Here is a 12997-nt window from a genome sequence, read left to right as displayed (position 1 = left end):
GCAACAGGTCACATTGGCACCGTTTGTTCAAAATGTTCATTATAGTTTGATGCTAAAGAAGTTTCCGCAGTATTTATAGCCAAAATTCCTCTAGCGATGGCCATCTTTTTGTTGTATTGGATTCTTTCCTGTATCTGTGGGATAAGGTTAGACTCTCCTTTTGTCCAACATTTGTCATAGATTGTCATGTTTTGTTTGAATGTGTGTGTGTGTGTTTATTTTTTTTTTCTCTTTAAAGCCTCGGCAATGTAAATTCAAATGAGAAGGTTTACTCAGACAACATCACTCGCATTCTGGATAGACTTTTGGACGGTTATGACAATCGACTGCGACCTGGATCTGGAGGTAATTGTGAAAGATTGACAGGAAAATTGGACACAATGCCTTTTTCAGTTTGCAAGAAATCTTACGTGCCAAGCTTGGTGACGAAATATTTGCACGTCTGCCTCCCCGTTGTGAGGTTGTTTGCAATTGACATGTTATGTTAGACCAAGGACCGCCTTTTCTAATTATATAAAGTGAGTCATAATGATTTCCTAGGAATGTCGTAAAAGTAATTTGAAAATGGAATGTATAGAAAATAATCGTTGCTATTTATCTTGTGATCAAATCATTAACATTGATCGGTGTCTTCACATACATGAATATCGTGAATTTGATGTCTTTTGTTTTATAGCACACGTTGAATTGTGTTGCAGGTGGAATTACCGAGGTGAAAACCGACATCTTTGTGACAAGTTTCGGACCTGTGTCTGATGTTGAGATGGTACGATATTAATTCTGCAATGCAAAAAGAAACCTTGACATGATGAGCCGCCATACAAGTGACGGGCTGCCTTTGGACATCCTGCCATCGCCGTGTCTAATGAGCTGTAATCTGTTTGACCAGCTCTATAACGCCATTACCGATGACTTCGGAATCTATATGACAACATGTCAACGTGGGAGGGCTTAATAGACTGATTAATGATTTTCCGGAATGAGTGACAAGCGTCATCTTGTTTCTGTAAAGCGCAGAAAGTTGAAATGACCTTTTCAGTGTTGTTATACATCTTGAGGAACTGTCGTGAAAGCAAAGTGTGGTATAATAATGAGAATATTTTTTTTCCACCTCTCTCTCAGGAATATACCACGGATATGTTCTTTCGACAGATGTGGGTTGATGAGAGGCTCAAATTTGAGGGTCCCATTGAAATCCTACGGTTGAACAATCGCATGGTAGACAAAATCTGGATACCGGACACCTTCTTCCGAAACTCCAAAAAATCAATTTCTCACAACATGACCACACCAAACAAGCTTTTCCGGATTATGCAAAACGGGACTGTACTCTACACAATGAGGTGATTATACATTTACACGTGAGCATTTTTTTTTTTTTTTTGACAATACGGTAATGATTTGTGTTCAACCTCTTGCTATAGACTAACAATAAGTTCCGAGTGTCCAATGAATCTTATGGACTTCCCTATGGACGGTCACACTTGTCCTCTTCGATTTGGAAGCTGTGAGTAAAAGGTTTTTTTATGATAAAACGGAAGGAGTGAAGCCATTTGACCAATTGTTCTCTTAAACGTGACTTTTTAGATGCCTATACCAGCAGTGAAATCGTTTTCACTTGGAGAAAGGGGCCTATCAAGTCTGTTGATTGTCCCAAAGAGTCCATGAGCCTTTTGCAGTATGATCTGGTGGGACAGACGCTGTCCAGTGAGATTTTCAAGTCCAACACAGGTGTCCACTCGTCCCTCGTGTCAACCTGTCAGCTCCGTTTTGTGTCGTTCTTGTCGATATTGTCGTCAGTCACCTTTCCCCAAATCTCGTTACGTTTTCTAGCCTGATGAGTTCAATTCAAGTTTTGGCTTGTTACTTTGAATCTTATTTTTGTTTGAGGTTTGATTTAGTATGTTTGATTATTCCATACTGCTTTGTTTTGCGTGATTTGTCTAGATATTTTTTGAGATGATTGCCTCCCTACTTCCCTGTGCTTGGTTCCTCCTCATTCAACCATGCAAACCTTAAACCATGACAGAGTTAATTTGGCACATCTCCAAGATGTCTGAGTTCTCAGGCTTAATAGTGTACCCATAAATACCTTTACAGTGTTTAAAGCAATAGTGGACAGAGCGGAAAGATGGCGACCTGAGCTTTTTGTCTTTCTACCAAATGAAATATTTCCTACTGTGAACTCAGCGGAATACTGAAAAGAGGACGAAAATGGCTGATGTGATGCTCATTCATCAAGCAGAAAGCGAATCTGTGTGTGTGCATTTTATTTTTGCTCTGCAACAGCATGCATGTGTTTAGACAGAGGAGTTGCGCATAATGACACTGAAGCCCCCCCCCCACCCCACCCACCTCCACCAAATCCTTTCTCTTACATTAGCAATACAGTTTTTTTTTTATTCTATGCTATGTCCCAGCAGCTATTTTGTTTCAAGGGCAGGCAAGGGCATTGTTTGTGCACTCCCCCCCCTCTCCGTCCCTTCGGGCTGCTCTCCTCACACATTGTGTTTATCTTGCAGGTCACTACTCTGTGCAGGTGGTCCATTTCCATCTCCAGAGGAAGCTGGGTTACTACCTCATCCAGACATACATTCCACTTATCATGGTTGTCGTGCTGTCACAAGTCTCTTTCTGGATCAATAAGGAGTCTGTCCCTGCACGTACAGTCGCCGGTATGTCATCTTTACTGTGAATTAAAAAAAAAAATCCACACAGCACAATTAGGATACAATACATATAAACTCTTTCAGTGATCTTAATATTTAAAACAGTAATGTGAGCAAACACGTGTAATTCAACCTGACCAATATGGATTTTTTTGAGGCAGATTCTGATATTTGGCAGAATAAAATTCAGATAAGCGATTCATTTGCCGATTGAGGGGGGAAAAAAAGCAGATAGCTTCTTCTTTGATCCTTTTTTTGTTTACAATGAATTAAAAGCAGGACATTTGAATGTTTTTACTTTGTCCTTTAGTGCTTGTTTGACTTTACAGCAGAGAGGAAAAACCGGCCCAAAAAAACGGGTGATATATATTTTCTTTTAACGGTGGGAATGTTCGCATGTCTTTATTTGTGTCTTATGTTGTAATGTTTTAAAAAAATAACCGGCAAAAAATGCTTATCAGCCCATTTTAAAATAGGCTGATTATTTGGTCTGTCTCATATAAAAAATGAAAAAAGAAACCGATTTCTCCATGCGGTTTACGCATAGAGGAAGATTTTCACAACTACTCTAAGTGACTGTGAGTATTGTCAATTTAGGTCTATGTGTGTTCAAATATTTCGCTAAAAGCACTTTAACCCCCATTTAGAATGGATAGATGGCTACAGTTGTTGGAATCCCCCCAAAAAGAGATGGAAATATTACCGCATAATATATTGGAACGCTTACAAATCATATTAATAATAAGTGGCTTTTGTTTTTCTCTCAGGCATCACCACAGTGCTAACAATGACCACCTTGAGCATCAGTGCCCGCCAGTCCCTCCCCAAAGTGGCCTATGCCACAGCCATGGATTGGTTCATTGCCGTGTGTTTTGCCTTTGTGGCGTCAGCCCTCATCGAGTTTGCGGCAGTCAACTACTTTGCCACACTGCAAGCCAACCGCCTGAAGAGGACAAAAGCCCGGCAAGAAAAGCTCGAGGTTTTAGCTACAACCAGCGACGACGAAGACATCATTTCGGTGAGCGCAGAGTCACACTACATGTTTTGCACCAGGCTGGGCAAAAATGAAGCCCAAAAAGTTTTTAGCTTTTTTTTTTTCTCGATTGTTACTCAAATCATGATTAACGAACATGATTATTCATTGATTTAAAAATCCCACATGCCTCCAAAAACATCTTTTACAATATTACCCTGGAGTTACAAATGATCATTTTCCTCTATAGCTCGTGGATGAAATGAATTGAAAGAGAAAAACGAAAAATATTTGACAATTAAAGTTTGATTGAGCTCTTCTTATGCATTTGCATATTTTGTAGTAATGGCAAGCATTTTTCTCTTCTATGTGCATTAACAGTCGGATTGAGAAGGTTAATGACAAACATAAAGTTGTTGCTGTAAAGCAGTCGTTGTTTAATTTCTTTTTTTCTTCTTTTTTTTTGATGCGTTACCCATCCATCATCCCACCTCTATCATTCCCATTCTCGCCTCACTACACATGAAATATTTTCCGTTATAACGCTCTCATCCGCGGCCTCTTGGGATGGGTCTCACGTGCGGCGCTCATGGTTAAATGTTTTAAAAATAGCTTCAGTGTGAGAAGAACTCCAGCACTGCATAATCTGCTGGCATCCTGTGGGCATTCATCAAATTACCTGCTGTCTTTTATAAGCAGGCTTGCATGCCATGGGAAATCTCCCGTGGGAACAAACAACACTTTGCTACAATCCCTGCCGTGCCGCACTCATGCCGTTTGCCCGCCTCCCAGGAGTCGAACACCAGCCCTCAAGAAGGCCTTAAGAGGAGAAACCACTCGATGTGCCCCAGCGAAGCGACCGAGGCGCCGCCCATGCCAATATTCCTTCAGCAAGGCTCAGCCTTCCCGCAAATCCCGCAGCTGGCTGGCACAAGCCCTATCGACAAGTATGCCCGCATTCTCTTCCCCTTGACCTTTGGCCTCTTCAACCTGGTCTACTGGTACATCTACCTGGCCAAGGACACCATGGAGAGAGCCAGGTACACTTAGTCCTAGTTTTGTCTGACCCTGAAGTTTTGTGTGACTTCAGCTTGACCTATTGTTACTTTTCAAGGAATTTGGGATGAAGGATATAGAAAGTTTGCATCATTCAACAGGGCTGTGAAGAAAATGAACCAGCTATTATTCTATTCAATGCATGTATTGTATCATGTATCGTACATGTCAGCTTGCCTTTGAGCCAGATGGGATCAGGAGGAGCGACAGGTCACTAATATTCATGAGCAAAGTGGCACCACATTGACGGATGAACGGCTTAACCCCAACATGAGTCAGGTAGCACTTTGCTGTGGAATATCTTATAAGCCATCCCTACAGACATTTACCCTTCCTGGTCGGCATTTAACCTCCATCTCGCACACACGCGACAAAGGCAGCAGAAGGCCTTCTGTGAAATGTTGAATACAGTAAAACCTCTGAGGTTGAGTACAAATCATTCAGTCATGCTGTTTGACTTTTAAGTTGTTTTCTTTTTCTTTTAGCCAATAACGGGGATGTGCGCAGGCTACGTGTGGCCGGCAGTCACTCACAAGTGGCAGCTTTGTTTCATTTCTTTAAAGACTGTGAATTGGTAGGGTTGTGACAGTTCTCAGAAACTTTCTACCTTTTTTATTTAACCAGCAAAAGCAGACAGAGTTGGTAAATATTCAGCAATATCAAGCTAGCTAGCTTCAAGCATTCCAAAATCATGTTCAATCACTAATTTAATACACACCAAAAAACATGATGTTGTCACTTTTTAAAATAGTATGATATGTCGTCAGTTGCCAACATTGGTAGCTAGCGGGTAGCAGCTAGCTGCTATTGGCAAGTGCTTTGGGAGACCACCAAATTGAATAGAATTTTATTGCCGAGGCAAACTTGGAGCCTCTTGCTCTTTTTTGTAAAGGTAAAAATTTGTTACAAATCAATTTTTCCTTCCAATATTGTAGTGCGTCAGTAAAACAATAACTTCATGTACCTTAATGTTTATGATGTCTAATATTGAAGAAGCTCCAAGAGAATAGGATTCAAATAATGTTAGGCAGTATTTCATTCAAGCCTGTGTGCTTGCTTTTGTCATAATAATAGATTTACGGCACAACACGTGCCAATGAATGCATCATGCTTTTATATAAGGGTTACCTGAGGGCCGGCAAAACCCTAAACGCTTTAATGAAAACTCTCTTTCTCCACCGGGACTTGGTCACACAGGAAAATAAATCAGCTCTCACTTTGAACGACGACTCATAATAAGTGGGCCACTTCTCCAACGCAACCAAGAAAGAGAAGAGAGGCAGATAGATGTTATGTAACGCCTGGGGAGTGCAAATCTGCTCATCATGCTTCTCGTGTTCCTGTCAGAGAATTTTCAGTGCTTGTTTTGAGAGCCAGAACGTGGAGAAGAGCTGAATCACATCTTATTTTCATATTTTTCACTGCATCGCTTTGCTAAGACGTGGCAGTCACATGTGTTTCAGTGCATATAGATGGGGCTCTAAGCTTGTTCTGTATGTATTCTGGTCTTGCAGGGATGTGGATCCAGCCTCTTAAAAGCAAGACGGCCAGGGAAAGGGCACGTGCAGAGTGAGAGAGCCCCTCCGCATTCTCTCTCTGAAGCTCTCAGCATTTGTTCTGCTCTCATCTGACAGAGGAAATGAATCAGAAACTCATTTATTCTGCTGCCGCACATCTATTCATTTCACAGGCTGTGACCGCTGCCCACTTGTGTTCTGATCAGTAGGCCGAAGAGCTGCCCTTCACGGGTCTCCATCCCTATCGAGCCCACCGACCCATCAAACCAGACGACGACGGTCCGATAACGGCATGCGCGCGCCACCTCCTTACACGAAAAAGAAAACGGATGATATCATCTCCGATGGCTGCACCTGCTAGTGATGCAAGAAGGAACCAATGCTTTCAGAAGGCTGCCCTCTACAGAGTCACAGCCCCCACTGCAAGCACATCAAAGTCAACTTCCCTCTTCAAACGTGATCAAAGCTGAGAGAATGAATGGTGAGGGTGGGCTTTGTCCATGCATGACTCTGTGGGGGTTCGTTTTCTTGCACTGCAGGCTGCTTCTGAAAACACTGCATGAGGAAAACACAATTCTTTGGAATTTTCTCGTCACAAATGCAACATAAAAAAACAAAACAATTGCCCAAGTAGAGCGACCTTCCCCACACTCTTAAAACTGCTGGGTTTAAAGTAACTCAAATGCCTTACTCAGCACTGAATCTAAAAGGGACAGACACCCACTGCATTGGGTTGAGGATTTGGGTTCAGATTTTGATCCTACAAGGGATACAAAGTACACTGGAAAACTAGTTGGACAAAAGAAATAACCCAATTTGGGTGAAAAATTGAAAGATCCTCTAGCTGACCGGCACAGCACAAGACAAAGATTGGCAAAACTATTGTAGTACTGCAACTAAACGGTGAGAGGCAGCATTGTGCTATAGGGCATCTGTACTGCAAGAGTAGTTGTAGAAGAAGAAAAACATGTTAGGCTGACTATTAGCTTATCTGGTAATTAGGGATTTTATTGTGAATGAGACATACTCAACACAGCCAGGACTTGCTCATAAGAAAGTAGTAATTGGTGTCAAGGATTCACACTTCCTGGAAGCCATCTTGACTGCTTTAGGATCTTTGTATGGAGAGGAGGATCTAAGTCATCACTAGATGTATGTTTTGGTTCAGCTGAGTGGTTATTAAAAAAATCATTTGAAAAAACTTTCCTGGGTCAGGTTTGCCACACCAAGTCACTCGCGTAATCTGTTTGGCAGAGTTTTTACAACAGATGCCCTTCCCGAGACAAGCCACCCATTTTTGCAAAGGATTGGGATGATTGCCTCATCATGTCTTAAAGTGGAACCCAACTGGACGTTACTGGTAAGTGTGATTTGAATGCCGAGCTTCATGTCCAAAGTTAGCGGTGTTACCCAATGAGTTATGCAGGTGCCAACAATGTACGGATGCAACAAAACTGTGTCTAAAATTGCAACCAACTTTGTGTTGGATACATTTTTGCAAAAAACATATGTGTCTTGACTTCCCCTTTAAGGTGTTTTGAGATCATGTTATGTTGGGGTGTATTTATTTATGGTTTAATGTATTAGTTTGTGTAGACAATTATAAACATACAGTGGGGTGTTACTAATTTTTTGCTATTCCTGTCTGGCAATTATAAACGTCTAGTGAGTGGGGTGTTACTAATTTTTGGGCTATTTGTGTCTGGCTTTGAGATTTACTGTAGTCAAATCCCGTAAGCATTACTGTGGTTTAATTCATTTGGGTTTAAAATATTTTTTAAATTACATGTTGATTTAAATGTGTATCTAAGCACAGTATGGCTTTAATTGCAATGTTTGAATGAATCTTATTGAAATGTACTCTAAGCACGGTATTTTCCATTTTCAACTTGAATGGAGACTGTTGATGTCCTTTATGACAGAAGGAAATCGGTGAGATGTTTCTGTTTTGGACTCTGATGGTGAATTTGATCAATTGCTTGAATCCCAACCTTGAGAGATGCGCCCAGGAAGTCGATGACAACAAGCTCCTTAGCGTGAGGGACTAAACTTGTCTACCATGTAAACGCTCCACTGTTATTGCTGCACCTTGTTGACAAATACAGGTGCAGTGTGCACGGCAAAAAAAAAAAAAAAGAAAGAAAAGAAAGAAAGTGCTCCTCTCTTTACTATGCACATACAGTTGTGCCTGTCATACATTTTCTTCCTCCGCAATGGAAGCTTCTCATGCACCATCAGCCGTCTCCGCGCTTTGATCTCGGCTCGGCAGTGCGCATGCGCACCTCACTGGCTCCTCTGCACCGTCTCCGGCAAGTTGGATGTGCGCGCTCCTCACTCGCATCCCGAAACCGCCTCAAAAACTGTTGAGATGGGGAGGATCAGGAAAAACCACTTTGGGATTTTGACTTTTTCCCTGCTCGTCACTTTTGTCTGGACACAAAGGTAAACTGCTTTCACGTCGGCTATGCTTCATGCATTGATTATCTTCATTTTTGGGGGGCATGACACCACCTTTTCCCCTTTCCTCCTTTTTTAGCGTCAAGGATCTAAAAGATCCCAGCAACATGCCTCTGGTCAAAGAAACGGTGGACAGACTGATGAACGGATACGACATTCGATTGAGGCCCGATTTTGGAGGTAACCCCCCCCCCCCCCCCCCAAAAAAAAAAAATCTATCGCGGTGATGACATGGCTCGCAAAATCTGCATTAATTGACATAATGCGGCTAGACAAACGAAATGCGAATAAGTCGATGGAAGCCAGCCGCTTACAATACGACAGAGTCGAATGGGTCATCTGCGTGTTGTGTCACGAAGATGAAATTGATATGAGAAGATTTTGTCCTCCTCTTAATGGCTGCCTGTCTTTGCAGGTGCACCAGTGGCCGTGGGCATGAACATAGACATAGCCAGCATAGACATGGTGTCTGAAGTCAACATGGTAGGTGCATCTTCAATCCCGCATAAAAATCATGCGCATGCATGGCGCAGTTGAGATTGGGCTAATTAGCACTGTTTTACATGTGGATATATAAACTATGGTGTCATGTGTATTTTTAGATGATGTTTTATTTATTTTTATTTTTATTTTTCGATTTGCTAAATGCGGGGTTTGGGTGCCCGTGTCTACCGACGCGATGCTCGTCTCAGTCCCGCATTTGCAGCGTTGGTCTGTGGCCGCATTTGAATTCCGAACACACACTCAGTGGCGCACTCAGACGCACTGGCACGGCTACGCGCGCTCAGAGCTGTGTGCGTGCGTGTGCTCAAGTTTGTGTGTGTGTGTGTGTGTGCGCGCGCGTGTGTTTGTGTGAGCGCATCACGTTCTCTTGCTTCACTAGTGTAATTTTGTTGACACGCACACGCTCCTCTCCTTAAGGGCTGGCATGTATTAGTGCATGGGTGGGGAACCTAAGGCCCGGGGGCTATATAGGACCATTTTATATTTAAAGGGAAAAAGGGAACTCTTCAGACACATTCGAAAAACGTAATCTTTACAAAACATGTTGCAGATCATGGAACTTGGTTTTGGACATAACGGTAGAGACATTTTGCCATGTGCGTGAAAATTCCCACTTCATTAGAAACATTGATTACCTTTTGAATGATAACAACAGCTAAGAATTGAATTTAGCATCTCAGTAAAACTAATTGATTTTCAAAATTAAATTCAGTTGTGATTGTCTTTTCAATTATCAAATTGTATGAAAAGGACCCATATACACAGCAAAAAATACCACTGCAATTGTAACTTTGTCCGATTTTGTCATTCATAGTTTTATGTGTATGAAAATGACCATTTTTGTTTCACTAATATCAATACTTTATTCAGTTGAGTTACTTCTGAGTAATTTGATGTATGAATTATTTTTAGCCCGATGCCGCAGATTGCTGGCAGAACAAAAATATAGATTCCAGAATAATTGGCCATTTAATCATGTGTTTTCCCACTCAATGCATTTCAATGGGTATCAATTATATCCATATTCTCGCTATTAGTTATAAGCTCATTAATCCTTGCCATGTGTGTGTTTGTATTACCAATCATACTTAACACATATTTATTTATTTATTTATTTATTTATTTATTTATCTATCTATCTATCTATCTATCTATCTATCTATCTATTTATTTATTTATTTATTTATTTATTTATTTATTTATTTATTTATCTATCAATCAACTTGCATTGCTCACCTAATTATTGCTTGTAAAAAAAATGATTATTTGCTTTGTTTTGAATGACTAACACATTTCTTTATACATCTTTAAGGATAAAAGGTTGTATAGATTTATGTGTAATAGACACTGAAATCAGTGTTACTTGTTGTAAAATTGTTTCAATACATAATGCTAAAAGCATATTCATCAAACACTTTTGGCCAATGAAAGGCCACAATTCATTGCTCAGACCCTCATCATTTCGTCATATTTTCTGTTATGAATGCATAATGCTCTTGGAAGATTATAAAAACTGAAATGGCTCAATATAATGCTAAAATCCAATTAAGTGTTCTGCTCCTTCTGGTGTGCCCACCTTGGCCACCAGGAGCAGTACTGTATAGTATGGTCATCCAGAAAGAAACAAAGAAGAATAGCCTTCTTATTCTTCTACTGTTCAACAGATTTTTGTAGACGATAAAGTATTGTGATGTTATCTTTTTATATAAAGTATGTTGCACAACCATTTCTTCCAATGTTGTATGTGGTAGATTGTCATTGTTTTGCTTTTTTACATTGTTTGTTATCATTGAGCTAACAGACCTTTTTTAGGTCTGAGCTATGTATCGGGGTTCACAAAATGGCCTAACAGAGAAGAATTGTTACATAATCGCTCAAAAATAGTAAGAGGGATTGGAAGTGGTGATGTTTTCAATTATTCATAGGGCCATTTTTAGGCGAATGGCAAAGTGTGTTCTGTAGGTTTTGAATTGTGCCCCTCTTAGGACTGAACAATGAATGAACATCGGTAGGCTTCATTTTATTTGTATTTATCGCTTGCCTCGGGTGGAATCCTCTTGTCTCCAAAATCATCACTTTTCAGAAGACCCCAAAAAAGGCACATTGTATATACATTCACATTGCCTACCTGTGCTTTGTTGAGTATTTGCCGAACAGTTGAGTTTTATGCTCATTAGCCAACGGACGCAAATTCACACGCAACTCCTACGCATGTACATCGCTTTCACGCATGTGCACTCCTTACGTACGTAGATAGGTCACACATCCAGAGATGTGAGGGCCATTTCAGCCAATTCGTAACTCATTTTGCCAGGATGCCAAATTTTGATTCAGTGTTTGTTTTAGGCCAATTTGTAGCTCAATTTGAGTCACCACCGATTCATGCGCAGTTCTAGTAAATAAACTGGCTTTCATTTGCATTTATATTAACACGAGCCTATAAGACCCAAATATTTATCATAAATCAAATATCTGTAATAATACAGATTCATTTATGACTTATGTTTGTTTGACAAAAATACATGGGAAGAGGACCTTGAAAAATCGAATTGAATTCAAAATCACAATCACAATATTTGGTCAAAAAAAAAAAAGAAATTCCTTTCTTTGAGCAAATTGTTCAGCCCTCGCACCTGTCCAACATGTTTTGGAAGACGCTCGACACGAGCATAACAACTGAACGGTCCGAGATGAGCAAAATTGTTTACTTTTGTGGAGGATGCAGCCACGGCGGAAGTGCCTCGGGGGTCCGGGGGAGATTTGAAATAGAAACCCCTTCATTGGTTTTTCACCTCCTATTCTCCCTCCCGCCTCCATCCTTTCCCTCCCACCGCTTTGATTGGATCCCTGGCTGTGACTCTGGGCTCAGCAGCCATGTAATCCACCTCTGCCTTGCTCCAAAGGCTCCTCTTACTTAAGAACTGGGCGTCCATGCAAGCATTCATGTGGAAAAAAACACTGCTTCGTACATCCGTGTGTGGAGCCTAACACAAAACTGTGCTCAAACGCTGAATGGTGACTGACGTCACGCAGCCCCCCGTGGCCATGACAGAGAATTTGTCCTGTGAAAAGCCAGCCGCATCTGTCTCGAATCTGACATGGCAACATTTCTGTTCAAACTCGCTTGCTCGCGTGGTGCGACTTATGTAACGGGTCGAAATGTCCTCCTATTTTCTTCACGTGGAAGAAATCAGAGAAGATGATGAAATCGATCACTCCGAAAATCAATCATATCGTCGGTCCAAGTGCGATTGTGCGGATTGAAGTTGCTGCTGGGTTGCTTTGATCTTCCTCATCAGGCTAGGATGCTCTTAACAACACTGGGAGGAGGATGAGGAAGGAGTGAGAGAGGTTAAGGTTATTCCTCTTGTTCTCTGTCCCTGTGGTGGCCGGCTGATGATACACATCAAGCATGTTTTGACACCGTCGACAATCTAACAAGATCAAAACAACAATGCTGTCAGGGGTGTGCAGTATCAGGGCTCCATTTTCATGACCAGAGTAAGTCCTGCGTGAAACACGGCTGGGTGGATCTACAAGTGGGAGGCCTGTGCCGCTGTGGGAGTGGACAAGGCCATCTTTAATTATGGCCAATCAAAGTGGCTTCTTTTATTTTCTGTAAGTGTGATTCTCGACATGACGGAAGCACGTCTGTGGCGTGAAGTCTGAGAGTTTGTGCCTTCCCCTATAGATGTGCCGCCCACTGCAATTATTTAAAAAACGTAATACAATGACTCAGATGATTTGACGGCCATTGTTTCGTTAGACCAGCTATCCATTTGCGCTGATATTAGACGTGGCTTTCGATCGACTTTCCGCAA

The 12997-nt window shown here is 41.3% G+C and overlaps 1 protein-coding gene across 7 annotated transcripts in view; it reads left to right on the top strand.

Moving 5' to 3' along the window:
• Positions 1-21: 21 nt before the first annotated feature.
• gabrb2a (gamma-aminobutyric acid type A receptor subunit beta2a) overlaps positions 22-12997 on the top strand; it is a 42296-nt gene continuing 29320 nt past the window's right edge. Inside the window, exons 1-11 of one of the 7 annotated variants that reach the window (XM_085900959.1) lie at positions 22-146; positions 239-345; positions 699-766; positions 1123-1343; positions 1425-1507; positions 1588-1731; positions 2523-2675; positions 3437-3687; positions 4435-4682; positions 8752-8852; positions 9088-9155. In XM_085900959.1, the coding sequence (XP_085757085.1) occupies positions 97-146; positions 239-345; positions 699-766; positions 1123-1343; positions 1425-1507; positions 1588-1731; positions 2523-2675; positions 3437-3687; positions 4435-4682; positions 8752-8852; positions 9088-9155 (1494 nt within the window). In that variant the 5' untranslated portion in view covers positions 22-96. Of the gene's footprint in view, positions 147-238; positions 346-698; positions 767-1122; positions 1344-1424; positions 1508-1587; positions 1732-2522; positions 2676-3436; positions 3688-4434; positions 4683-4851; positions 4978-6212; positions 7368-7469; positions 8658-8751; positions 8853-9087; positions 9156-12997 lie in introns of those variants that run through there. The other 6 variants (XM_085900974.1, XM_085900982.1, XM_085900998.1 and 3 more) reach the window with 6 other exon arrangements.

The sequence above is a fragment of the Syngnathus leptorhynchus genome, chromosome 2 (assembly GCF_054491065.1).
Source record: "Syngnathus leptorhynchus isolate UIUO chromosome 2, UIUO_Slep, whole genome shotgun sequence".
Classification (NCBI taxonomy): Eukaryota; Metazoa; Chordata; class Actinopteri; order Syngnathiformes; family Syngnathidae; genus Syngnathus; species Syngnathus leptorhynchus.
Note: the sequence above shows the minus strand (reverse complement) of the source record. Positions and strands in the feature narration are given on the sequence as shown.